This window comes from Hirundo rustica, unplaced genomic scaffold, assembly GCF_015227805.2.
Source record: "Hirundo rustica isolate bHirRus1 unplaced genomic scaffold, bHirRus1.pri.v3 unplaced_BUSCO_320379at7742, whole genome shotgun sequence".
In the NCBI taxonomy this organism is placed as follows: Eukaryota; Metazoa; Chordata; class Aves; order Passeriformes; family Hirundinidae; genus Hirundo; species Hirundo rustica.
In genome coordinates, this window is record NW_026690723.1 from 1 (window position 1) to 27,898 (window position 27,898).

General features: G+C 47.8%; 1 protein-coding gene and 2 long non-coding RNA genes across 13 annotated transcripts; all 3 read right to left on the reverse strand.

The window, feature by feature from the left end:
• Window positions 1–36: 36 nt before the first annotated feature.
• LOC120748261 (uncharacterized) lies at window positions 37–3,551 on the reverse strand. Of its 4 annotated transcripts, XR_005699337.2 has the most exons (5): window positions 3,497–3,551; window positions 2,536–2,721; window positions 1,205–1,298; window positions 381–524; window positions 37–152 (listed from the first exon to the last, which is right to left on the reverse strand). It is a non-coding gene; the product is annotated as an uncharacterized LOC120748261 (long non-coding RNA). The 4 variants fall into 4 exon arrangements; XR_009207526.1 differs by having other exon boundaries at window positions 1,205–2,721; XR_009207527.1 differs by having other exon boundaries at window positions 395–2,721.
• A 3,328-nt stretch (window positions 3,552–6,879) lies between these two features.
• LAMP5 (lysosomal associated membrane protein family member 5) lies at window positions 6,880–18,974 on the reverse strand. 7 transcript variants are annotated; one of them, XM_040054378.2, is made up of 8 exons: window positions 18,861–18,974; window positions 17,049–17,303; window positions 16,497–16,595; window positions 16,065–16,237; window positions 15,750–15,881; window positions 15,564–15,669; window positions 13,982–14,170; window positions 6,880–8,060 (listed from the first exon to the last, which is right to left on the reverse strand). In XM_040054378.2, the coding sequence occupies exons 3-8, from the start codon at window positions 16,534–16,536 to the stop codon at window positions 7,882–7,884; spliced, it is 819 nt and encodes a 272-aa protein (XP_039910312.1). In that variant the 5' UTR covers window positions 16,537–16,595; window positions 17,049–17,303; window positions 18,861–18,974; the 3' UTR covers window positions 6,880–7,881. The 7 variants fall into 7 exon arrangements, 6 of the variants coding, with proteins under 6 accessions (XP_039910312.1, XP_039910314.1, XP_039910313.1 ...); XM_040054380.2 differs by having other exon boundaries at window positions 17,049–17,207; window positions 18,861–18,950; XM_040054379.2 differs by lacking the exon at window positions 18,861–18,974 and adding an exon at window positions 18,693–18,741 and having other exon boundaries at window positions 17,049–17,207.
• A 1,506-nt stretch (window positions 18,975–20,480) lies between these two features.
• LOC120748264 (uncharacterized) lies at window positions 20,481–27,728 on the reverse strand. 2 transcript variants are annotated; one of them, XR_005699340.2, is made up of 4 exons: window positions 27,669–27,728; window positions 27,129–27,215; window positions 25,006–25,042; window positions 20,481–22,278 (listed from the first exon to the last, which is right to left on the reverse strand). It is a non-coding gene; the product is annotated as an uncharacterized LOC120748264 (long non-coding RNA). The 2 variants fall into 2 exon arrangements; XR_005699339.2 differs by lacking the exon at window positions 25,006–25,042.
• Window positions 27,729–27,898: the final 170 nt, after the last annotated feature.

Sequence of the window (27,898 nt, forward strand, 5' to 3'; positions counted from 1 at the left end):
CCCTGTCTCATGCAGATCAGCCATTTCACTCACAAACCTCCTCCTCCCAGGAATGCCCACGTGGCCAGGCCCTCCACAAGCACAGTCAATGCTCATCAAGGGTCCAGTGTCTCCCAGCCATTTGACCAAAGCCTTGTAGCACCTGGAACACCCTGGAAGAGAAACATGGCAGTTTGTGGAACCAAGGAACAGAGGAACTGCCCTGTCCCAGCTCCGCCTCCGCGGCCAGCAGCAGGGCAGAGGCAGCCCTGAAGCCCCCCAGGGCTTCTCCTGGAAAGGACAAACACCTGCACCCAGCCAGGGACAGACGTGGCACAGCCTGAACATGCTCAAGGAGCGCCTCCAGAGGGATCAAAGGGACAACCCCAAACAAGACTCACAAACAGGGGCTCACAGAAACTCTCCAACACCATCTGCTGTTGCTCTCGCTGCCAGGGCCCCGAGAACTTCTGGGTCCCCTTCTTTGTCACGAGCTTGTCAGTGACTAAGAGAAGACAAGGTTACGTTCACTTTCCGAGCAAGAGCTGAAACCAACAGAGAAGCACAAAATGAGACAAAAATCCTCTTCCCCCACCCTCTAGAGGCCCAAGTCAGGAGAACCAACAGAACTCAAAAGTTCTGGAGGAGGGCAAAAATCCAGGCAGACTTTTATCTCAAGTAGAGGAACAGCTTCTCCTTCCCACTCCTGGGGAAAAACTATGGAAACAGGAGAGCCAAGGCACCAAATCAGCTCAGTCTGCACAGCAGGTTTTCTTCCAATGCCCCTGGCAGACAGAAGAGATGGGCCCTGCCCATCCCCACAGCACACTGCTCTCACTACAGTACATCCCATGATCCACACCCAGCCAGTCCCTCCAATTCCAAAACCCAGCACCATTCCCAACAGGCTGCCTCACACACAACAGGTTTTTCCAACCGCTGTCACACCTGAACACCTTGGACTCCTGAGGTACTGAGGGACTTGGAGCAGAAATGAGCTCAGCAGTATAAGAAGGGTAACGCTGCTTAATTCTCTTGCCAATTCCTCTAAGAAGCTAATTTTCAACTGTTTATTGCATGAAAGCAAAGTTAAATATACCAGCTCCAGGGGAAAAAAACCCAACAGCAGCTATCACAAACTCCATTGGGAAACTCCTTCAGGCTGAGCCTAAATCACCTATGTCCCCAGGCATGGAAAAGGAAAACCCAAATAAATGAGTCCCACCTCCAACACAGCAGGAAGAACAAAGACAGGACAGCAGAGATGCAAACAGCTGTGGGAAAACTCCCCCAAGTTGCCACATTCCAGTCCTGCTCTCCTACAAGATTCAAAAAGACGCACGGTTTTCACCTAAAACTCACAGGATCAAATTTCTGTAAATATTCCATGCAGCATCCATGCAGGTCCCAGGATGTGTACTGGACAGTAGAAGTGTTTGGCCAGGGGACAGGGGCAGCAGCAAAGACACAGACACCAGCTTCAGGAATCCAGCCTCATCCACCAGAGCTCAAAGCAGCAAAGAACTCCAAACAACAAAGCCCTGCAATGCCCCTCACCATTGCTACCAAAGACAGCGGCCTTGCAGGGACTGAGACACAGCACCAGGGACCCTGAGACTTCACCATCCTCCAGAGCCACAGCCTGTGAGCTGGGAACCCCCTGTCCCAGCCAAGCACTGGAGAGCCTCTTCCCACAACCGGGAATTCCCATGGGTGCGTCCACCCGCAGGCAAAGAGGCTTCCGACTGTGCTGGGACAGGGCCCAGCTTGGACAATTGGGTGCCAGCAACAGGCTGACACAACGTCCAGTGCGGCAACAGCCGGGCTCGGCTTCCTCGTGGATTGGGCCCAAAGCCTGGCCAGGGCTTCAGGAGCAATCCAGGAGTTCCCTTGGACCGTGGGCTCTCCAACAAGACCATAGGTCTGATTTCATGGTCTTGTCCAGCTTCTCAGGTACAGAAAGGACAATACTTTTCGAACTCCATTTGCTGCTTCTCCCTCTCTGTCAGGGTCCCAACAAGCTTGGCCTCTGCTCTTGGCCTACCCTTACAAGTCACCTCAAGAGAAGGAAATAAAATAAACAAAACAAAACACCAAAAAACCACCCCAAAACAAACAAAACCCCCCCCCCCAAAAAAAAACTCTGGCCACAGACTTTACATTCACTAGTGGGTTCAGCCTTCTGGAAAGAGAAGCAAAGCTCAGCCTCCTGGGGCTGATCTGTCCATTCCCTGGTCTGCTCTCACAAACCCTTCAACCACTCTGCCAAAGCCGCAGAGCTACAGGAGAGCAGTCCTTAGCCACAGTCACTTCTCCTAACACGCATTTCCCATTACATATCCTGAGCAATCCAAGCGCTGATTTTACACTTCCATAAGTGTGACCCAAGATCCCACGCACACAAGCACACCAAATTCCCACTGTGTGCCAAGAACCTACAGGGCACTTTGGATGTATCCTTAAGTACAAAGCACAAGAAGAAAAACCCAATCTTGCTCTGTGAAAACAAACAGTGAAAACGGCAGGAAATTCTTCCATAGAACAGAAGACACATACCTTTAACCCAGGCAGGTAATGAACTGCAGGAGGGGACCACCTGGCAGAAGAACGCTGACCAGCCAAACACAGAGCACAGAACCAGGGGCTGCCTGAGGGCCTTCAGGCAAGCATGCTGGATTGAAGGTAAAGCAGCAGGAGGAATGAACTCTGCACAAATACTTGGTGAGAAATTCCAAGGCAGAGCTACAATTGAACAGGAAAATTACAAGAAAGACAATAGCACAGAAACACTGGCTTAAACCAGACTATGACCTGACATGCTGTTGCTCAGGGTGCTGCTTTTCTCTCTCATTCACCCCACTGTGTGACCACATCACAGTGCTGAGTCACTCTTCCCTGCAAGCTTTTCAGTCTGTAACTTCCATCCCTCAGGAGGAGCCTGAATTAACAGAAACACTCCAACGCTCCCTGCCCTAAGCAGGGATACAGCAACACCACCTGGAAAGGGAACAAAACTTCACAGCTCCCGCCCCAAACACGAACCCTGGCCAGAACCACAGATGCAGCAAAAATGTACAGGTTAGAGGAATTAGGGCAGGAAAGGCTCTGTCTCCCCTTCCTTGCCCAACAGGCTCCAATTCCACACTGCAAGTAGGAGTCAGGGCTTTCACTGGAGAAGCCTGAAGAGCCGACATAATTCTGGTCTAGAAAGGAGCTTCCCAAAGCAATTATCTGGCCCAGCAGAAAGCAAAACCCTCTGCACTCTACCAGAGCCACAGGAAACCCAAACCAAGGGTAGAAGCTGATGCAGAAGATACAAAAAGCACCACTTCAGCCCTATAATGACCAGGAAAAAGCCAAGCTGCAGCAACTCTTGCCTCCTGGGGGAGGCAACAGCCCCCCAGCATGAAACACAGCTTCAGCTGGGGCCACCCAACATCGGCCCTGCACCACACCACACGCCCAAACATATTGACTCCAACACAGTTCAAACAACTGAGTTAAACCACGCGCTTACCTCGTTAAACAGCACAAGGGAGGAGAAGGCCATCACACACCAAAGGCACAGCCACAAACACCAACCCCCACCAGCCCTTAGAAACGCCCCCCCTGGCTCGTGATTGGCCGATGCACAGAGGCACTCGCAGCGCTGATTGGGCCGTGCGCCCAGGGCCCCCCGCCCCGCCCCCCACAGGTGCACGGCGTCCCCGCCCCAGAGCTCCTGGAGCCTCAGGTGGAGCTGCAGCACTGCCCGACCGCCGGCAGGGGGCGCTGCCGGAACCCTGGGACAGCCCCAACACACCTGCAGGCGAAAACCCGTTTCTGCCACTCTTAACAAATCGACTGGAGCCACTGCTTCAACTCCATGATAACTATTTAAACATGGTTTCAAGAATCCCAGGGGACCCCCGGCTTGGAACTCCCAGCAACTGCTCAGCTTGGCTATTTCAAAGATTTCCCCACCCAGGAAAACTGAGCTCTCCCAGCCCCTCACAGCGCATCTGCTACAAAGCCGATTCAATCCTTGCACACACAGAGGACACGAGGCTGCTGCGAGTCCTTTATGGGCGGCAGCAGCAGCTCCCGGGGATGTGAACATACACACACAAGATACACGTGTGTAATGTACACAGATATATAAATATAAATAGTGATTTACAGAGCTGCCCCAAGTGATTTCTAAGTGTCAGTGCATTTCCACTTTCCTTTCTCTGCCCCCGTTCTTCTTTTGCCTTACACATCCCTGACTTTTAGCTCACAGCTACTGATCTCTCAATTCCTCCCATGTTCCCCAGCAGTCCCAGTCAGCTGATGAATCTACAATGTTATTTACTATCTTCAAGTCTTACAAATGAGGATTTGTATTACTTTTGGTTTCTGATATCAGTAAATACTTGGAAATACATTGAAAAAAATGCCATGCCATCACCTAAAAACAAACAAGTAAGGCATGTGGAGAGCACCCATTCACTCAGAGGCTGAGGCCATGCTGCAGGTATGGTGGGATATTCCAGTGAAATCACTCCCACCGGTCACTAAGGAATGATGGCTTTTTCTGAGCTCACAGTTCCAAAACTACTCCCAAGTACTCCTAAATGGTAGCAGCAGAGGCCAGGACATTCACTGGCTCTGTCAGCCCCCTCCGCGGCAATACATCAATAATTTATAATTAAAGTTCTAATCACAAGTACTCTGTAAAGTCATTAGCAGCTGCTTTAGTAAGTGCTTAATTATTACAGGTCCTCACAGAGCTCAGTAGGGTGATAAGGTGTATTTATCCACCTTCTACTGCTGTGTTCATAAACATCTATAAAGCAAAGCTTTCAATTTGCAGCTCACCCATAAAAAGCCATCAATAAATGAAAGCTAAATACAAAATTAAATCACAAAGTGCTGCCAGCCTCAAGATGCTGCTGCAGTTTGACAGGCAGGAGGGAAGCTGGACATAATCTCTTGCATAAATAATTTTTCATAAATAGGCTTGAAAAGCTTAAAGCAGTGGAGAATTGAGATCAATTTTAGTAAATGCAAGCAAAAGGATGGAGAGAACTAAAAGATTTAAAAGGTTTTCACCCAAAACCTTAAATAACTTATTTTTTTCAACGAAGATACATCAGTCTGGGACACAAACTGTCACTGAGATGAAATTATTGTTTCTTTTTCTTTCCTTCCCCCAAAAGCAAAAACATTTTAGCCCAACAGAAAAATATTTGCTATCAATTCAGAAAATCCGGAAATAATTACTGCATTCCTGGCACTCTGTTCCTAATAGCTTACATTCACACTCGCCCTCTGAAGGTGATGCCAAGTGCTTCCTAAAGGAAACCCTCCTCTGACACAAAAAGCAGCACAAGTCCTTCAAGCAGGCGCAGGAGCTGCATCAGCTTTTGGGGGAGCTGTCCCCATCCGATGGCCACTGCCACCCCCTCAGGGCTCTGGGGTCAGGCAGGGACAGTTCCTGTGAGTGCCCTGACAGGGTCAGTGCAGGATGAATTAAAAACAGCTCACAGAGGCCACCATAAATCAGCCTTTTTTCCACCTTAAATCCACACAGACGTTTGGGAGCACAACCCTGTTACGGCAGGCGGGCCTCGCTCACGTGGTGCAAAAGGAGAAGCCACCCCAAGGGACTGGCACCCAGCAGCAGCTTCACTGGACCAGGCACAGCCACGTCCCAGAGCAGCCTGGGGATTGTGTCCCCAGCCCCTGCCTCTCCTGCACTGACACCCAGCACCTCAGCCAAGCCCCCCCTGAACTTCCCCCTCTTCCAAGGGAGGAAGCCAGCCAGGAGGGGATGTCCTCTGAGTGACGGGGATGGCTCCAGTGGGGTACAACTCCCATCCTTCCCCCAGCCCTCCTTGCCAGGACGGCGTGTCCGGGAGACAAGTGGCAGCGGAGGCGCTGCTCTGGCAGCTGCAGCTCAGCTGTTGGCTTCCTTTTTGTGTTTTATCGTGCTTTGGGATGTCACAGTGGCAGATGTGCCAGGCTGATGGGAGCTGGCTGGGACGGCCTTCCTGGCCCCAGGGCAGACAAGGGTGAGGCAGGACAAAGCTCCTCTCTATTAGGGAAGAACCTTTAATCCTTTTATTCACCCTCCTGCTACCTCTGGCTTTTTCTAATTGCCTCTAAAAGAACCTTTTGTTTCCTTTTTTAATTATCAGCTCATTGTAGGCAGTGGCACTTGGTCAGTCTAAAGCTCACCCAGGACCCTTTCACTGGAGTTCTAAAGGAAAAGGGCAAAGCCACAATCATCCTTAGTGCCATAATTTTGCTTTTTGCATCCAAATGAGAAAACAGAAAGCTGAGCATAGCATAGAAATGAGACCAGGAATAAGGCAGGACTAAAGGAAGGCTTATGCTGCATCCACCTTCATCAAAAAACACATAAATTTTGGAGGAGATTACAGCATTAAAGAACAGTTGTTTTTTTCTCTTGTCTTTTTCCAACATTGAAATTACTGTTTTTCTTTGATTGACTCTTAAGCTGAAAGAGTCAAGAATCAAGCCTCTGAAATAAATCAGTTTAAGAACAAGGAAGTGCTTTCCATACCCTAAACTGACACAAGGCCTGGACTAACTCCTGCTGAGGTAACACCGGAGCCAAGGGGAGTCCAAGGGGTTCAGTGGGAACTGGACGGTACCGGAATAAAACACATCAGTGCCCACACAACACACAGGAAAAACAACCAAGAGAGAGAAGAACGTTAGGGACAACCACCAAATCACAGAATACTGAACCACCATCACGTCTTCACCAAGACACCTGCAGCAAAACCATTGCTGGAATAAATCCTACCTGTGACATCCACTCAGATGATGTATTTGTGTTCCAGTTCCATTGGTATCATGGAGCGAGTACAAAGCATCACATCATTTCAAATTAAGAAGGCAAATCAAGCATCATATATGCACATGTTTTAATTAATTTTAAAAATCATCTACATTTAAGGATCAGTTTCAAGAATTCCCTTGTATTTTTTCTGTTACATTAGATTATACCTGAATAATCTGCATAGTAACTTTAACATTACTGTTTTCTTTTTCTCTTTTTTTTTTTTTTTTTTTTTTTTGTTGTGAAAATTATCAGTTGCAGGTAGCAATGTAACATCTCAACCACAATCACAATACGTGCAGGATGCCCAGCCAGAAGCATTTCTCGGTTGACTTGCAGTAGCACGGCACTTTATAATTTGTGTATCAATACTTCTTTTTCTTTTTTTTTTTTTTTTTTTTTTTTTTTTTTTTTTTTTTCCTAAGTTTAGTTCAGATGTGGCTCAAGAAGCAAAAACAAACTTTCTTCACTCAGTCTCAAGTGTGGGGTCAGCTGTGATCTGCTGCACTGGAGTTACTGACCTTGATTTTTTTTAATTTTTCTTTTTCCCCAAAGCACACCTGCATTTGCCTCCATGCTTTTCTTAACATGAGTGCAAATTTAGGGATGTGGTCTGAGTCCCTTCATTAGAGGGACTGAATGAACCCTGTGCAATGGCTTTCTCTCCCTCAACCCTGCTTCCTGCATGGACAGGAACGTGGAGGGCTGAATGCTCCCAAGGTGATGCAGGGGGAGGTAAGAATCCCTTAAGATGGGAAGAAGGGAAAAAATAAATAAAATAAGGAAGTTAATTGTGCTCCTAGTGTGAAACTCTGACACGTGAAGCATTTCTGTATCCAGATGATCAGCCCAGCTGCTTAAAGAAGGTATTCAAACCACCTACAGACACAGAGTCTCCTTACAGAGTCTGCGCTAAAGCCAAGCCTTAGCCTGAGCGTCTCCATGAAATACTCAGCATTAGGTGCTGTGAATACCATCCCTTGCCCTCCCCAGAACCTTTCCTCGCCCACAGAAAAAAGTGCTTTTGCTTTTTCTACCTGATAAACGCTCGGGTTGCTCGGTCCCGCTCCCTAGCCCATGTGCTTGTACTGAGATCTGTCCCGAGGGATCTGCACCTGGCTGGCTGTCAGCTTGTGGTGGATGTGGTAAATGCCCAGGGTGATCACGATAACCAGCCCCAGGATCAGCCCCAGGATCAGGGGCAGGGTTTCCTCCAGCTGCTCCCTCTGGTCCACCGGGCACTTGTGTTCTGCAAGGGAAGAAAGAGGGGAGAGAGGGACGCGGCTGAGACGCTGCCGAGCCCAGCTGCTGCCGCGGCGCCTCGCCGGTCACGGCTCCGCGCAGGACGGAGCGGCCGCCACCAGCAGAGCCCTGGGGAGAAAATCAACTGCCCTGGAGCAAAGTGGACACAGTCACAACGCAGGGACGCAGGGAGAGGCTACATCTACCAAACCAGCCCACGCAATGGGAAAACGCTTCCATGCCCGTGAACTCAGCCCTCTCTGCCACACATCGATGGCCTCACGGGGCAGCCAAAGCCTGAATTTCCTGAAGAGCTGCTTTGTTTACGCAGTTAGGGAGTCTGCAGAGGCCTCAGCATCAGTAAGCCTTTAATTCTGCACATCATCCAGAGATTCCCCCTCTATCTGCAAGTGGGCAGAGATCCAACAGCATCGCTGCCCCCTCTCCATGAGCTCCCCACGGACACGGCCCCAGCCCTGGCAGAGCCCACACGTTGTATCTGTGCCAAAGAGCACTCCACACTGTCCATCAAATATGGCAAAGGAGGAGCAGAAGCCACATGAGCCCTGCCAGTGGTTTTGTCTCTGGCTGATGAGTCTCTGCTATAGCCTAATAAACCGCTAGAAAAATAGTTATACAATGGGAAAATACATTTCTATTGAGCTTGGAAAGGCCACTAAGGTCAGGAAACATGATACACTGGTAATCCTAGCTCAGCTCCCTTACACCTCCAGAGTCTACTGCAGGCCTGAGTGACAGGATCACGATGCACTTTTTTCCCCACAGGATTGTTGAACATCCGTGCTGATGGACAGGCAGAGCCCATGCTGCTGAGATGGGACTGCCAGGCTAAAAAGAAGAAAAATGCCAGTTCTGGGGGGGAAAAAAATGGGTACGTGATACAGGAAGGACAATTCTCTGGCTCATTGTATTAGAAATGGGCTGAAAACAATGGCAACTCTAAGAAAAACAAAAAAAAAAGGGGGAAAATAGGCTGTGTGTTAGATGAGCAAATACAAAGGGCACCATGAGTTCCGCCCCCCCCGCTAAAGACTGTCCAGATGGGTTCCCCAGGCAGCTGATGGCAGAGATCTGCAATAACCACAAAGAGCAAATGCTCCACAAATCTAACAGCGTGTGGCAAAGAGCAGGAAAAACCCAGAGACCCCCAGGCCCAGGCAGGAGGTGACAGCAGAGACCCATCTCCAGCGGTGCCGGCACCACCAGGAGCTTCACCGCGTCCTGGAGTGCAGCCTCCTCCCAGCGATGCCATCAGGAAACATTTCAAGCTGTAAATGAGGTGAAAGAAAAAAAAAAAAAAAAAGCCAAAGTGAAACGTAGCCTAACACAAAAGAATGTCCTTTTCCAGTTCCAGTTGCTCACTGTTTCACCAGAGGAGTGATTAATCACCAGGACTGTGGCACAGGCGATTCAGCAACTGCTGCAATGCAGGGGTTTTGTTTGTTTGTAGTAAGGAGAATGGGGGAAAAAATCCCGATTATTACTTAGCTCCCAAAATTGGGTTTCTAGTGCTCTGTGGAACTGTTCCCAGTTTAGGGTGCTAAGGCCTGAGCAGCTCACAGGGACACAAACCCAGGCTGAGCCGAGTGCAGGAAAAGCCACGCACAGGGGCGGTGCTGTGGGGCCAGGGCTGCTCTGACCCCTCTCCCCACAGGCACAAGGCAGCACCGTTCCCATGGGAAGGATCCAAGCTCCAGGAGCTCCTGTGCACCCCCCACACGGCTGCACCCAGGGTGAGCTGAGGTGCCACTGAGCAGCACATCACTGTGGCTGGACACTGATTTTTTTGCTTTGAAAGTGGCTCAGCTTAAACGCTGCAGAAGATGGAAAGGAAGCTGCTGGAAGCCCAGCTGAGAGGATCCCCCTGTGCTCAAACACACCGGGTTTTCTGTGCGCCTTTCCCTAAAGAGGAACGCTCCAGCACTTGCAGGAGAATGGGCTGGATCTGGGGGGGCTGCAGCCAGTGGAGAAGGCAAAGCTAAAAACACCAGTGGAGAAAACAGACCCAGCTCTAAAGCACTCACTTGTAACATTTGAATTCCATCAAATTTTGCCAGAGCAAACCGGCTGCAGGGCACAAAACACACCAGAGGACGTGGCCAGAGATCCGTGGTCCACCGAAAACTACGGCTGTGTTTAAGTGTCTCTGTCACCACTCAAAAAGTGTCAACTCCTGCAAGTAGCCAAGGAAGAGAGTTCTTTACCCTGACACTATTTTTAAGAGGATTAAAATAAAATAAATAAATAAATCCAACAGGAAGGGGGGAAAAAAAAAAAGCCAAGCCAAGCTGTCAGTCTCCAGCAGCACATCCCCAAACCCATCATGGAGGCACTGGGAAGTGCTAAGCACAAACACATCTGCAGCAGAGGTGAGGCTCTCTGGGTGCTGACTGCTAGGAGGATGAATTAATATAATGTTAAACTACATCATTTCAGGACAAACAAAAATATTTTCACATTTGTAACAACGTACTTTAACACTTATATGTCATTTTTCACCCCAAGAATTCAAAGCAAAGGCACTGAAGTCCACAACACAGCAGGGAGGCAGCAGGCAGCATTCCTGCTCCATCAGCACAGGAAAAGGCAAAGGGAGGAACAGGAGGGGAGAAGGGTTTGCATGAAGTCCACTGCAGACAAATTTGGACATTCAACCCCCTCAAGCATGGGTAGGCTGATGCTTGACAAATGAAAAACCATTGCAGTGGGAACAGTTACGATTTCAAAATTAATGACCCTGCAGGAAAACAATCCTTGCTGTCGAATTTTCCCCAGTATTTCGCTGCAGGCCACAGAGATCTCAGCATTTCCCAAATTACTGGGGTTTACCCTCAGTCCAGGGAAGCAAAAAGGTCCCTACTATAAAAAATAGGAAGTTCAGGCGATGCTGGGAGTTTTGCTGCATCCCGAACACGAAGGGCGCACCCCTTTAACCAGGGTGGTGTCACCCCCAGTCCCTGCCCCCGGAACACCCACTGCAGACAGGTACAAAGGAGGTGTTTAGGTACATTCCTCGCCGTTCCTTTGTGCTGTGCCTCCTCCCAGGCTCACGTACTGCCACGGTTTCTATGGTGAGTGCTCGTCCAATTCCAGTACCAGGCTGTGAAACCACCTAAGAGCCCATTTTCCTCTTGCAGAATCCTTCTGCAGAGCAAACACGGCAAAAAACCTGGCAAAAGGCACGGTGCCCTCCTGCAGGCACGAGCACGAGCCTCAGCATCAGCACAGGGGTTGTCCAAAGGGGGGGAAAAACAGCCCAGCTCTGTCTGGCATAACAAGATATTTGAGATTTTGAGATGGGTGTTTATAAGCAAATAGCTTTAAAAAAGAAAGACCAGGTGTTTTTTAAAAAGCAGCTGCAAACCTTGGTGCAAAGGACCCTTAAGAAAATGTGGCCCTCAAGAGAGAGGTCTCAGCTCCCTCTGAGCCACCCCAGGATGCCAGTCCCTGATTCTCAGCCATTGTATCCCTTTGTCTCAGTATTTTTCATCATATTTCAATATATTCAAATTTTTAGATATAAAATCAGAAGAGCTAACAATTTCTCTGGGGTTCTTTCATCAGTTTAAATCTTCTCACACCTGCTTGATCCAGCTCTGATTTTACTCATCTTCTAAGCTGAAAAATGTACGCACATTTTACCTATTAAAAAAAAATTAGCAAACTCTGAATGAAAAAAAAATTCTGCTGCTTCTGTATAGGAAAATAAAAATGTAATAAATAAATAAATGTGGAGTTGTGAAGGTTGGAAGCGGTGTCTTAAAAAAAAAAATACTCTAGCACATGAATTTAAGCATTAAAAAAAAAAACAGTCCCATCATTCTCTAGAAGCTTTTTAACCTATCCCTGCCAGGATAGTGTCAGGACTAATGAAGAAACCTTTCCCCAATCCTTTGTGGAAAAAAGGGCCCCAATGCTCCTGCGTCGCAGTGATTCTTCTGCTAGAGCAGGTCTCTTTCTCTACTCGAAAATATTTTAAAATGTTCTGTAGCTTGTTCATAATTAATAGGAATTTTACCTAATGGGAAATTAATGGACCAAAAAGGAGAAGGCTAATTACTGTAACTTGAGATTGGCAGTGATTCTCAGACCCCACAAAGGATCCTGCTCTGCCATGTGTGTGCTGAGGACGAGCTCGGCTGGTGGGAACGCGCTGCTGGGAGAGCAGCGGAGCCCTGGATGAGGCTCCATTGATAAATCACCTCCCAGGATCTCTGACCACCCTCTGCAGGTGCTCTCTGCTGCTTAATTCCAGTGAAATTCAACAAAAAGGAGTGTAATTAAATAATGAGAGTAACAACAACAGAAAACCCCATTGAGCTTGACAAAGAGAGAAGCCATTCTGTCCTCCCGAGGAGGAATTCCCTCCATGTGTTTAAAGATTGCTAAACCAACATCATCTCCTTGTGTACTGGAGGAAAAATCCCACCAAATTACAGCAACAAAAGAGAAAACAAAATAGGAACAAATTTGCTGCCTGACAGGAATGAGCATATCATGAAAACAGCGAGTGGATTCCTCTGGCAATGAGCCCCCAGTTTGGTTGTTTTAACTGGGAGCTCTTGGACTTGACAGGTTTGGTATTACAGAGACACAGACCTGCATATTTTAAACACACTGTTCTCAGCTTTCATGGTCTGCCCAGCCCAACCCTGAGTGCAGGAATCCTGGATCCACAGGAGGAAAGAGAGGGTAAAGCTACACAAACAACAACAACAAAAAAAACCCCACAGCAAACTATTAAGTCCTACTTTTCTCTCCTCGTAAATCGACAAAAAAATGCGGTACTACTTTGATATTAAAAAAACCCTGCCCACAGATAAAACCTACTCAGTATTACACTGGTCTTGCCATGAGTAATTCAGCCAGGCAGAGCTCTGCCAGAGCCAGCACATGCAGCAGCACGAATTTACTACATCAGTGAGAGGATGCGTGTTGTGAGTGCAGCCACTCGGCTCTGCAGTCAGTGCTGGGCTTCTATTGTGTTCCAAGGTATTTCCCACATACAAATAATAAAGCTCCATGTTTTTAATGCCAGGCTTCAATACCACCATTTTCTAACTTGCTATTAAAAGAGTTGACTACTACACATTTGATTTGCACCTGGTTACAATGAAGGGCTTAACTAATTCTAGTGCCAAGGCAGCACTATGAAATAAATGAGACTGGTTTTACCTAATCCAGGGGAGCATGATTACACTGCCTCATTCAACCTGATGGGAAAGCCAGGGGGGAGGAGCACCCACGGGTTCCTTGGGATAAAGGAAGCTAAAACTGCAGGAATTCTATCCCATGGCAGCATTGCTGCAGACTCCAGTGCAACCCTTTGATACAAACAGCATGTTTTAACTCAGGTTTTCTTTTATCCACCATGAGTGTTAAGGAATCCCAGAAGGGGAATGGCATCCCGTGTGTTTGGTGCTCGAGGAGCCTCAGTGAAGTCCCTGCTACGCTTCCTTCACCCTCACAATGAGCATTAATCAAAATGAAGCCAGGAATGTGCACCCCCAGCGTCTCCTGCCGTCGCAGCCCCAAGGTTCCTCAGAGTGCAGCAGCCCTGAGAAGCCCCTGGGGCTGTGCTGAAGCATTTTTGTGCTGTAGAGGAGACACCTCAGCCTCACAGGGCTTCCCAGAGATGCTGCATTGGGGCTTGATGGCAATCTGACCCTACAAGTCCTCACAGAAGCCAATGTACACACGATAGCCCACGTTTTGGCAGCTAGGCTGAATTTGCAAAGCCTTTTGGGGGACAGAGAGGCAAGGAATGGGTTGGAGGGGCTGCAGCGAGGGGAGAGTAACTCTGGAAAAGGTGAGACCCAAATTCCTTCGGTACACTGCGACATCCCCAAAGGCCGTGGCAGCATCAGCCCCTCGGGGATGCAGGGCGCGCCTCCGCCCGCTCCTTACCTTCACTGAAGACAAAATCCGCGGGGATGTCGAAGGGCTGGAGCCGCACTTCCGACAGCAGGAGCTGCACGGACTTCTGGTGGTCGCTGGAGACGAGGGCGATGGTCTGCTGCGCCTGGCACTCGTAGGAGCGCCCGGCGGGGGTCACCAGGGCCGAGAGGCGGTGCGAGCTGGCCGTGTGCTTCCCGGCTGGCCAGGGGACACAGACACGTCAGGCCCGGGGCTGAGGGGCCTCCACGGACAGGAGCGACGAACCGAACGCGCGGGTGACGCCGCCGGGGCGCAGTGCGGCAGGAGCGGCCCAGCTGCTCCTGGAGCGTCCCCCCTGCTTTTGTGTGACACCCCACAGCCAGGGCAGCTCCCACACCGGGATCGCCTCCCACAAGCGGGAACGCACAGCTCCAGCACGGAACCGCAACACAAAGGACAGAGCTGGCTCTGCTGCCACAGCGCCTGGAGTCCATAGCATCAGAGAAATGGTTCCCGTTCATAGAGACTCAGGGTTCAGCCCGGGACTGTGATTGTACACTTGGGAAACAACCTTTTCTGAGGCTGCACTTGGGCTCTGAATCCAGGTGGGAAGGAGCAGTGCCACTGGGGACCACACCACGATGCAAGACAAGTCAGAGCCTTTCCTGAAAACACAGCGTGACCGTTTCACCCAAGTACAAATTACGAGAAAATGTCTCCTCATCACACCAAGCTTGTTCTGCAAGCGGAAGCCCAACGTGGCTGAGCTGGGTGGAATGAGGGATATCTTCCACCACCCGCTCTTCTGCAGCCCTTTGTTCCCCTCCAGCAGCGCAAAAGGCAATCATCAGTGCTTTTGCACGGGCAGGGGCTGATGAGGCACTGCCAGCTCCTTGTTTTGGGGACTCTCAAACAGTGGAAACAGCAGTGGAAAAAACAGCCCCAAAACCAGCGTGTCTTATGGCAACAACTCTAAACGCCCTATTCACTGGAGTTGGAAAATCCTGAGGGAGAGCAATTTGCAAATGACAATATTTCATTTTTCAATTCAAGACAACGCGTTTCTGAGCCAAAATGAAATAAAACAAAAATGAAAGCCAAAAGAATGGAAACCCAGTGCGAAAAGAGGAGGCTGCTGGGTGCGGAGGTGTGTAGGGGTATGATACTAATGTCAATCTCAGTTATCTTGGGAAACTGCTGCTTTCCCACCTATTCAGCCATCCTGAGGATTAACGTCAGAAACATCTCCCCACAGGAAAGGAGACAAGCTTTTCCAGCCCAGGTGTCTCCCTGCCCCATCCCCCTCGGGCCCTGGGTCCCACAGGACAGCCCGGCAGCGCAGCAGACCGGCAGAGCTGGGCTCTCCCTCCCACGGCAACCGCGGTGATTAAAAAGAAGGGAAGGATTTAAAAAAAAAAAAAAAAAAAAAAAAAAAAAAAAAAAAAAAAAAAAAACGCTACGCTTTTAAACCCGGCAGCTGGTCCCAGCTCTGTCGGGGGGGTTTGGGGTTTCCTTTTTCCCGCAGGCTGCATTTAGCGAGTAGCCCGCGGGGCGCTCCCCTCCCTCGCCCGCCCGCCGGGATCTGCCTTAAACCCCGAGCCCGGGCGCTTACGGCTGACGGCATCCTTGAAGTAGGTGCGCTCGGAGGTGTCGTAAGTGAACTGGATCCGGCTGAGCCTCCAGGACGCCTCCGGTCCCCGGGATGTGTTGTGCCCCTCCTGCCGAGACAGGGCCGGTCGGGACCCCGCGGAGCCGCCTCGCCCCCGCCCCAGGTCCCGGCGTGCGGGGAAGCCCGTACCTTCAGGAAGGAGAGTTTGAGGGTGTACGCTTGGTCCAGCCAGGAGAGCTCCAGCTCCGACTCGTTCGTGCCGCACTTGCCCTTCATCTCGGCGCCCCGCGACAGCGGGATATCGGCTTGCTCCGTGATCAGCTGCGAGAGAGGAGCGGGGCTCAGCGGGGAGACCCCCGAGTCCTCCCGGGCCCCGCACTGCCCCGGCTGAACATCCTCGGAGGGCATAAAGGACTTTCCGAAAGTACCGGCAGATGTGTGCGCGTGTGTCCCCTGCCACCCCCGCTCCTGCTGGAGCCCCGTCCCCCCCCGGCCCCCACTCACATCCACATAATTGCTGGCCCATACGTCGTAGGGGACGATGAACTTGGCGGCGAATTCGGCCATGAGGCACGTCGTCCGGTTTTCCCGCACCACGAAGATGTCCTTCTCGGGGTTAGGGGAGAGCCCGGAGAGGTTTTCAACTTCTTGCTCGGCGGCCAGGCGAGCCGCGGCGTCTGCGGGCACAGCGGGGCTGAGCGGCGGCAGCCCCGGGCCCGGCGCCCCGAGCCTCTGCCGCTCACCCTAACACACCCCCCGCCACCCCCGAGCCCGCTGGAGCAAGCTATTCTATCGCGACGGGGCGACCCTGTCGCGACAGAGCAGGTGGAGGAGATGTGGCAACCGGTGGCGTGACAGCGGCGAGTCTGTGTCAGCACCAGAGGCTGCCGCGTCGCGACAGGGCTCCGTGTCGCGACTCGCCACCTAGGTACTCACGCAAGATGAAAAGCAGCCCCGGGAGGCGCCCCCCGGCCATCCTTCCTGCTCGGTCCCGGCGTGGCCGCGGCTGCTGCAGCTGCTCCTCCGAAAGGTCCGCTCCGGAGAAAAGAAAAAAAAAATAAAAATAAAAAAAAGGAGGGGGGGGGGGAAAAGCCGCACACCTCCTTTCTCAGGAGGCGCACAGGATGCAAAAGCACTCTGCTGCGGAGTGGCGGGGAGGAGGGACGGGGAAAGTGTGTGGGTGTGCGGGGAGGAGGAGGAGGAGGGGAGATGCCGGCGGAGCTGATGGAGCGCCCACGCTGAGGGACGGGGCGTACACACAGCCGGGCGGGGAGGAAGAAAAAAGGGATTCCCCCCCTCCGGCGCCGGGGCCCCGCCGCACCCGCGGAGGGGCTGCGGGGGAATCCCCCCGGGGACCTCGGGCCGCCCGGCTGGAGCGGAGCCCGGCTCACCCCGAGCGCTCCCCCGGCGGGGCCGGGACCCCCTCGCCCCGGGACTGCGCCGCCCGTCCCTGCCGGAGAGGCCGGCGGCATGGAGGAGGGGAATTACCTTTCCAGCGCCGGCTGCTCACGGAGCGTCACTAATTTCGGTGAAGGCGAACAGCTGCTCCGCGTGTTAATTTAGGAAGAAACGTGCAGCTATTTTTGGGCTGCAAGGTCAGAAGTAAACCCGCATCCTTCTGTGGGCGGCCATCGACGCACCTGAGCGCTGAGACGTGGCAAACCACAACGCGCACCGTAACATAAAACCCAACGGCCCCGGGCGGGTGCTTTAGAACATCAACAACACCGGCCGTGCCCGTTCCTGGGGGGCACAGGCAGGAGATCGCAGCTGGGACGCCCCTCGGAGGTGGGACATGTGCCAGCTGAGCCGGGGCACTCAGGGTTTTGTCCCTGGCGGGCTCAAGGGTGCGAGACAGCGAGGCCGGGCGCTGAGCGAAGCGGGGCGGGGTGAGAGCACGGAGGGCTGCCCGCCCCCTGCCCGCCCTCGCTCTCGGCCCAGGGCAGGGCTGCGCTGCCCCCCGGGCTGTCCGCAGCGGGCGATCCCGGCCTGGAGCGGGAGGTGGAAGTGCTGCCGGCTCCCGTGCCGCTCCTTTGCTCCCGGTGATGCGACATTGAAATATTTCTTCCCGCCTCTCACCGGGATGGGGTTTTTTTTGAGCTTTAACGCGCTGCCAGTCTCGCCCCGGGACCAGGAGCAGATCCAGATATTTACGATTTAAAGCGACACCAGTCCCAGGAGCAGCGGGGATGAGGAGCCCTATGCTAAGGATGGTTTTTTGATAAAAAGCCAAAGGGACAGCAGCGATCCAAAGTGATGGCGTTACTGGATTCACTACCAGTTCAATTTCTAGTTCAGGAAGAGGCATCTGGAGGAAATGGCCCAAGGTTTTGCAAAGCAAGATATTGCAAGGTGAGTTTTGATTGTGGACAGCTGCCCTTTCTCTGGCAGGGCACACACCTGCAGAGAGGGGCTTTCTTGCTGGGAAATGGCCTTTTTAAACAATAAAAATTGATACTAAAGGAACATATTGATCTTTGTAACACTGATGTTGAAATTCCTTTTCTGCATTCTGTACATATTAAATATATTCTGACCATTTCCTCTCTCTCCTGTTTCATGATAAAAAGCCATTCCCACACACCCCCCAAACAGAGTCAGACCTGTGTCGGTTGTGATACAGCCTATGGATAATAATTTCAGGGGACTATATAGAGGAAAAAAACATTATCTTCCATAAAATATAACCTTTGACTGTAACCGGCTGTATTTCTGGGGTGATTTTAGTGCCTGGCTTCCTCAGGCCGTACACTGATGAGCTCAGGTTTTAACTACCCTTTATTTCCTTCTCCGCTCCACCATTTAATTTCCAGCCTTTCTGAAGTTTCTAGGTAGCTTTTAAACCCCAAAATACGAGATCCTGAGTAGCTGCCCCTGCACCCAGCCTGTGCAGGAGGGTCCAGGGAGCAGCTGGGAGAGAGCAGCTGTGCTGGAGATGGGGGCAAGGCTGCCCCACAGCACAGAACTGTGCTCCCCCAGCTGCACAACACAACAACAAAGCCTTCAGCTCCAGCGACAGCTTCCAGTCTGCAGAGCTGCCTTCGTCCTGCTCTCCGTGGCAAATAGAAAGGGAAAGGCCGAGGATTTCCTAGCACAGAGCAGCCCCCAAAACACAGAGCAGAAAGCCCTTACCTGAGCGAGCCAGTGCTGCATCGGCCACCCTGAAATGCTGTGACCAGGGACAGTTTATAGTCCCATTCCAGGTCACCTGCCCTTACCCCCAGCTCTGGAGACTGCCTGGGTGCCTCTGAAGGCTGAATCCCCTTGCTGCCCTCAATTACCAGGTATAATAACTCTTACCAGCCTCCTCCAAGGGAGCACAGAGCACCAGTAACAGCACTGGAACCACTACTGACACAGCCAGCAGGAACAGGGCTTTACATCCAATTGTGTTTGCCACAGGCAGCACCTGGAATCTGCAAGGAAATCAGCCCCTGAGGGGTATTTTGGGTCTCTGGTGATGCAGTTTAACTGCACTCAGGTGCTGCAGGGGTTAAATAGGCCCCCACCTGGAAATGGCCAAGTTAATGAACCAACCCCCAAATTACTGGAAGTGAAAGGATAGCAGGCTGCCTATGAGGCCAGGATGGCATGACCCTCCCCATCACAGCTGAGCTGAATTTACCTGAAACGATTCAGAGAGGGGAAATCTGCCACTTCCCTCGATGAAATTTCACTGAAGTGGAATCTATCACCCCGGCAGGGAATGACATTTTAAACTGCTTTAACTCAGTATCAATGTTCAAACTGATTAGCCTATTTCATCTCAATGGAAATTCTCACCTCATTACATTAGCGGCCAAACTTCAAATAATTTTTGAATCAAATACTGCTTAAACAGTATTTCACAACACTTAGCTGACAAAATTCATCACTTAATTTCAAATTACTGCCTGCATTTTATGCTAAATTGTCAGGGGATGAAATACGTATCAGTGTGGCAGCTGAGGTTTCCTACTCGGCAGTTTCACAGAAGACCATTTTGCTGTCTGAATTGATGGATGTCTCCCTCCTGGCTGAGCAGGGAGCACAGACTCAGACAGAGGCTCTGGATGGTATTTTCTGCCCTTCCAAAACCTGTGTTTTCCCCTGAGGGATGGGATGCTCACTAAGGAATTAAATAGGTGGGTTTGATCTTCCTCAGGGAGGGCCACGGGCTGAACCCAAGCCCTGCATTCCCAGTGGTTTCTTTAACAGGTAGGGCAGGGTTTTCCAGCCAGGCTCTAAGGGAGCCTGAGATGCTTCACCATGCAGTTCTCTCCATGCCTGGTCAGTCATCTGCTGCTCCTTACAGGCTAAAAACCACTGCAGTAGGCAACAGTGTAAAATTCCAGCTCATGGCACTGTCCCCACCAGCTGTGTTTTAGAGGACATTTTTAATGAAAAGAAAAATATTAATAAAAATCCTGTCCAGCATGCTCTGAAAACGCTTCTGCTCCCAGCTCCATCCAGCACTTGAGCCAGGCTTAGAGAGCTGCTCTCAGTACACAACTTGTCCTTAAAACATTATGGATCATAAAGGACCAGGAGCTACCTTCATCAGAATGGTAATCCCAAAGACAATTCTGTGCCATCAGAATGGGAATTCTGAATACGCATCACAAGTCTGCTTAAACCCTGCCTTAAACACCTAAGGATTCACTGACCTTTGTCTCAGTTGCTGCTACACTGCACTCAGGTTGCTGTTTTTCCAGGTTGTGCTGCTACACTCCACTGAGGCAGTTCTCTAGTGCTGCACAATGCTTCTATCACTTATATAAAATAAAAAAAATAATAAAAAAAAAAAGACTCCTTTGACTAAATAAGCTGTGATAGAAATATATTTACACTATGCACATTTTTACAGGAAATACAACTCGCTAAAAATCTGCAATTAATAACACCACCACTCTGCAATTCACTGCAGTCAAAACTAAAGGATTTGAATTTTTAAGGTTTTTATTAGAGAAGTTGAAAGTTTCATCTCAGGACTGACAATAACATAATTATCTCTCTTCATTTATTTTGTTTATAGGAATATGTAGAATTTGTTTGTACAAGCATATACAACAAAGTAATTGGTGCTTAGTACACTGAAATCAGAAATCTGATTTGTTCTAAACTACCAGTTTTCCATGCAGTCATCTTTGAATTGGCAGCATGGACAAATTCAAGCCGAATGCTTACATGCATTGTTTTGCAATATAACTACAGCAAGCTCTGGAAACATGCAAATTAACACATTAGCAAATTGGTTTTATATCTAATGGACATAAAAAGGTTATTCCTGATATGAAATTCTGAAAATCTGCATAAATACTTCTGTGTAAAATTAAATTAGTTATGTACTTCTCTTTTACTACAAGTATCAAGAATGCCCACGTAATTAATATACACACATATATATAGAGACCTTGTAATGCTAAAAGTCTTTGTAATTAATCAAACAATATTCTGTGCCATACATTTACTCAGTATTTACCAGCTAGTAGCATGACTGTGGTCATATAGTAGGCGTTACAGCCTTAGTAGCATTTTTATCACATGCAAACATACTCTTAGCACTTCTGTTTACTAACTTTATCACGTAGCAACATGTATGTGATTTTCTACAATGTTGTGTTTCCCAAGTGTATAAATACTTTTTACATTTTCACAGTTACAAACTTTTTGCCAAAAGCCATTTAAACAATCTTTTAAGTTACAACGAACGGTAGAATCCGGGATCTGCAGCAACAGGATCAAAATGCAATTTCTATACAAGCAACGTAGGATGTAAACTTTTCTTAAAGTGCCTAATACGTAATTCCTTAGAGCACTGATCAGTTTTGGCACAAATACACTGTATTTCCCTCAGGTTATCCACTGCAGTAACTTCTACAGGATACTGGCTCCTCTCAGACATGATAGAGTTGATATGGCACTTGTGAATGACATCATTAGGCTACAGAAATACCCTGTCAAGTTACCGCTGCAGCTGATGAATTTGGCCGATGACTTTGTACACGTTGTACTTTTGAATGGACGCAGTTACCTTTCAACTGCCTGAAAAAAAACCCACTAGAAGCATAATTTAAAATCACCCAAACTCAGCCCCTTACTATCCTAATTATTACTTGGCATAAGGTCCGGTTCAGCGGGCTCAGGGACATCAGGTGCCGAGCATCTGACAAGGCGTGGTGGCATGGCGGGGTCTGGCAGCGTGGGGTTTCTGCAGAGCACATCACACGTGAGAGCAAATGGGAAATTACACCACTCGAATTTGCTGCCATCTGAGATGATGTTAAAGGTATCTCCTGCATTTCGAGGCTCTGATCGTGTGATTCTGATGCAGGCAAGGTGCCTGGTGAGATGCAGAAAGGAAAACTGGACAGGGTTTAAAAAAACTCTCTTAATCTTCGGGTTGGGTTTTTTCTGAACAAAGGAAATTCTTATGGAAATCCAACAAAGGAAATTCAGTGCCCAGTGTTAAAAAAGAAACAATGCAAACCTTAAGACTTGGTGTCCGTAGCTACACTTGATACATTAAGAACAAAAAAACCCAAAACAAACCCCTGCCAAAACCAAACCAAACCAAAAGCCCACTCCTCAACCTCAGCAATGTTATTTTGAATTTTGCTCTCATTTTAAGGATGCTGTGCTCTCCAACTTCAATTTGCTTGTTGAGGCTTTAAACCACTGTTGCTGGCCTGCGATCCATCTCTGCTTCCAGCTTCACCATCTGCTGCATCTCCTTTGCCTGCAATCCAAAATAATCGCATGAAGCATTGCATTAGACCTTTTGCTCCCAATGAAGCACGTTTCACATCAGAGTGTCTGAGTGAAACACAGGCAAAACACACTGAAGAGATAGCTAATAACATTATTTTTACATCCCCTGTCCCCCCACCCCATGCCACTTTGTTTTCAAAATTGGATCTAATCCTTTTATCCATAGATTCTTAGGAAATATTTTTTTATTCTGTTTTGGGAGTCGTGGACTGACTTTCTAAAGAAGTGCGTGATAAAATGCAGAAGCCACAGTTTTGGGGAAAAAGTCAGGCAGATGCCAATTTACTGTTTCTCCAGACAGGAAATGTATTCTTACTGCTGTTGTGAGAGTACTGCAATGTGTTAATGCTGGAAATTCATCTACGATCTGGACTTGTTTCTTTCATAAAGACAAGGAATGACAAAAATCCATCAGTGTAACATCTTCCTTGTAGTAGGCAAGATTTCTTTAAGTAACATTTTTTTTAAATAATATCTTTTTAAAAATAATTTTTGTCTGACCTGGAGATCCTTATGACTACAGAGGGGGTGTTTTTCACCTCAAGATTAGAATACTGCTATGTGCTCCGTGGGATTACACACCCTGAATCCACCTGAAACTCTATCCAAATGCATTATGCAAAATCCAGCAATGAATACATGCCAGACCTCACAGTAAACTCTGCCTGCCTCGGGCTCTGCAGGCAGAGTTAAAGCTCTGTGTGTAAATGGTGACTGGCCTGGGAATCCCCCCTCAGAGGGCACTTTTTAAATTCCCTTCCTCTCTCTCTCAGACGCACTCACAGCCACACTCTCTCCTGTTATCGTTATTGGTTCAAAACTGTGCAGTTTAAAGGAACTGAGAGTCAGCATCTCCATTTTCCCTGGGGGTTGTCATTCTGGGAAGTTATTTAAATCCAGACCCCAAGGACCCTGAATAAATCGACCCAGAGGGCAATCTAACCCATCAATGCAATCAAACTCAGGAGCATTAGGACAGGTTTTAGGAAAATACAATCCAAGCCGCTACTTTCTTTGGTGTAATTGCTGTATATCCATCGTGTAGGGAATAATGGTTAGGGGACTTGATTCATAAAAACCATGTTCCCCTAGAAGCTGCAAAAGTTGCTTAGACAGAGAACTTTGCTATACGAGCTGCTACGTAAGGAGTCACCTGCTCTGGATGTTCAAACACAAATCTGCATACGTGAAAATGGGCAGATGTAGGTCTAAAGTAACGAGGTTGCATCTCTATTCCTTTTCAAGGTAAATATGGATTTATGCAGATGTGACACAGCTGCCTTCTTGAAAAATCTAGCCCTGCACTTGCTTAATCATCCTCATCATCTCCTTGGGGGAAAAAAGTAATTATGATAACACCAAAGCAACCATCATAAATATGACTAAAAATTAATCAACATCCTCCATTTAAATGACTTAAAAGCTTGAAAGTAACGAAGAAATAATTTTAACATGAAAATATGGAAACATAATAAATAAATCAATATGGACAACCTCTTCTGAAATGGCTTGATTTTGCCCGTGTGTGAAATGAAACATCCAAATAAAACAAAACCCTGTGTGATTTTCTTAGTGACTCACACATTTCACGTTTCAGGCTTGTGACTTGACTACAGGCACAGTGTCCTATAAATACTCCACGTCCCAGTGTATTGTGAACGGAATTCTTTTAGAGATCCTGGCTTCAAAGACCACATTAGCATCTAGCAGAGGAGCAGGAGCTCATTTTTGCCGTTCTGAGGCTGGGTCAGAGAGTGCATTCCGATATGAACACACCAGCACAGCAGGACAAGCCTCTGGAACCTACAGTGGAGTCAGGGGCAGCCAAGGGACTCTGCTTTCAGGGTGCTCTCTACTGAGATCTCACACAAGCTAGGAAACACACGCAGTAAGGAATATTTTTTTTATTCTTCCCTAGCCTAATGAGAGTTTTTTTCATTATTATGCATCCATAGACAAATGTTAGAGTGGGTGCTGCCAGTAGTGCAAGATGTTAATCAGTTCAGGGGAGTAATTCAGATCAGGCAGTGCTGTACAAGGGGATGTTCCAGCCCAGTGCAGCTCTTTCTCTTGGACAGACAGGGGTTAATAGGGATTTCTTGGAGTAACGATTATTTAGGAAGCCACAGCAGCACAGCCACCTCATTTAAGCATAATTGCCAAAGCTTGTAACACGCTGGAATTTGAAGTGAATTTTAAAGTGCTCTTCCACAGACACTAGGAAGCTATTTCCAGCCATCTATTCTATATTTGGCTATTCTTAGCGTGGAATTACTTCTTTTATTACCATACTAATATACGTGGATACCCTTTGTCTGACTATCAGCATTAGCAGTTAATCATGTGTGTGTTAACACTAAAATACTTCTCTTAGATCAACAGACACTCTTACAGACGCAATTTAGAACTCTAAGCAGATCTTCCAGTAACAGCAGCTAATGTACAAGTTAATCTCTAAATATTTCCTCTGTGCATCACCGTTCGTATTCATCTGAATTTCAGATGCTAAAGCACAAAATGCTGTTAATATTGTGTCAGGCTCAAACATCTGTGTGCAAACAAGATTAGCACTGTGCTCACTATGTCAATGGCACTTCCCAATGGTTCATTTACAAGGAGGGCTCCAATGATAATGATTTAATTTAGAGGGAAAGCACACTGAAATAATAGTTTGCTTATTATACGTCCATCCTACCTTGTGTTTGAGACACTGCATGACAGGATTTCAAAAGCTGTTTGTACAAAAATAAAAATGTCAAAATCGAGTAATACAACAAGAAGCAAATTAAATGAATGAAAACTGAAGTGAGATTGAAAAATTAATGCAAGAAAAACATACATAAAACAAAACAAATTTAAATTTATAACAGTTTGTACTGAAGGCTGTTTCCACCCATAATTCTAATCTTCTCCATTGTATATTTGTATGAAAATTTTTTTGCCTTGTTCAATTAGAAAAAAAAAAAAAAAAAAAAATGTTTCAAAATCCTCATTAAACAAATACCACCTGGATCCAGATAACTTTCATACATCAATGTATATAACAGTGATACCAGAGCCAGCTGGGGGTTGCAACTGGTGCACTTTTGGGGCTACAAGGAAATGATTCAAACAGCACATATGGAAGTATCTGCTCTGATGGATCAAATCAGAGTGAGTTAAAAAGCTGTTAAGGACCACTCCTGTGGCAGAGGCCACCACCTGCCCACACAGAAGTGACGACCAGCACACGGAGGAGCTTACTCCATTTAATAACTGATGATTTATCTGACTTAGATGGCAAATGAGCAAGCTCAGGTAGGCTTTTGCCATCCCTCAGCTGCAGAGCTGTGAGCCCAGGTGAGGATGTATCTAATTGCTCAAAGAGGTGACCCTTCAGTGACTCACAATTATCCCAGCTCCCTTATACAGAACGTGGTTATCACGTTATGGTCAAAAGCACAACCAGAACCATTCTCTCCTCTCCTTATGCATTTTTAAAAATGGAACCAAAGCTCTCTGAAGCCAATGGAAAGAAAGAACTGGTAACACCATAGCTGTGGATCAAGCCCATCATTTTTTTGTCAGCTATCACAGTGATGCTACAGATCTGCCATGGCCCAATTTCCTCCCCAGGGTCCTGCCTCCCTGCCTCCTCCTGCCTCCTCCCTGCCTTCAGATACTGCTCAGGAGCAGACTGACTGACAGATCCATCCATGCTGGATGTTGGAGATGGCATCTGCAGCAACCCTGTGAGGGATCAGAGTGGGACTCGTGGTTGTTATCCAGGAGAAGGTGGAGCCATCAGCAGAGCTCAGTGGTAGCAGCCACCTGACATCTTGGAGTGCTGTCACCTCCTGGAAGTTACCCAGGCTGCAGCTTTGGGGCTCTCTCCTGACAGTGGAAATACTTGATTTGCCTGCACTATTCCCTTCCCTATCTCTCTGCAAGATGTCTTAAATTAGTTTTATCGTGTCTTCCAGAGAGTTTAAATTCTGAACATTTACCAAATAAAGAAGTGAGTATATAACCCTTAACAGCAATGGGTATTAAATGGAAAGTAGTGGGTATTAAATGCTCCCCCTTCTCTCTCACCTCGCTGAACTGCTGGGTATATTCCCCTTGCAGTTTACATTTTTAAGTGCAGTACTGCAAGTCCATGCAATTATTCCAGCTCTTATGGCTCAACCTTTCAGCAAGGGAGCTGCTCAGAACATAGTGTTGCTTCCACCAGAAATAAGATTAGAATTTTCCTTTCCTTGCCAAGTAGTTTTTCAAATTTAAAAAAAAAATGGGCTTACAAACTAATAGAAAATAATAAGGTATTTTAATTAGGAAAGGATGTACTAGTACAGATAAAACTCCCCATGCTCCCCATGCTACTGTACATCTCTAGAATTCAGTCCAAATTCGCTCTCTCTCAGAGTTCAGAGATGCTCTGGGCTCTCGTTTCACCCCTAATTTTTTCAATCAGTATTAGAAATATAAGTTCCAAATGAAGGACACCGATTTGCTTGAGTTGCTTTTGGGGAGTAATTAAAATGGATCTGCTGGGTCCTTAATGACTGTCATAGCTGGCTAACGAGTGTCAGTGTGGCTGAACAGCTGAAAGGGCACTCTGGCTGAGCAGTTCAGCTCCCACAGGCTCAGCGGAAACAAATCTGGTGCTGTATCATCATTTCAGTCACCTCACCTCTTCACTTTGACTCCCAAAGTAGGTAGTGACCACGAAAAAGTCCCCAGTTTGGTAAGGACTTACATTCAGAAGGATTCTACTCAGCCTGACTGCTTACTGTTTTCTCTAGCTTGCTTTTCTCTTAAGCCTTTAAAACAAGATACCTGCTCATTCTGCTTCTCCAAGACTTCTAAGTGCTCAAGTTGAACTTTTTTCAACTGATCCATTTCCTTTGACTGCTTCATTGCCAGCTGTGATTGAGAGAAAATAATGGGGGGGGAGAATATAACATTATTGACAAATAAAATAAAAAGCTGCTCTGAAGATACACACATATATGTTATCTTGCCCCATTTAGGTGGCATAAAGCATCACAGGAGGCCTAGTACATCACCCAGTCTTAATTAAAGATTAATATTATTATATTATTAATTAATATAGATATAATTAATAGATACATATTATACATATTGGCACAACAATACAGATACTTGGTTATCTAAACACAAGGGACTGAACACGTAATTCTGTAACTGTCAAAATAACTTCGCCTTGTATAGTTTATGTCAGATCTTTTTATTCTACTAATTATGTGCAACAAAGCAAACACCAAAAATCTACTAATGCTATATTCTCTAACACAGAGGAATGGATAAAGAATATCCAGAAACTGTGTCAAGGTGACTTGTGCAAGTTATAGTTACCCTTTTTCTCTCTTCCAGGAACTTTTTCGTGTTGCTGCTGTTCAGTTCTCTGACTCGCCTGAAAAAATGCAAATGTTTCCATGAAGACTCATTGGAAAAAACAAAACCCAAAAAGCTACAACAGAGAGAATCACAAACTCTAAGGTGTATTTTGTTTTCTGATTACCTGTACCAGCTGGGGCTAATGGCAAATTGTATGCTCCTCTGGCTATAGAACTTTACACTTAGAG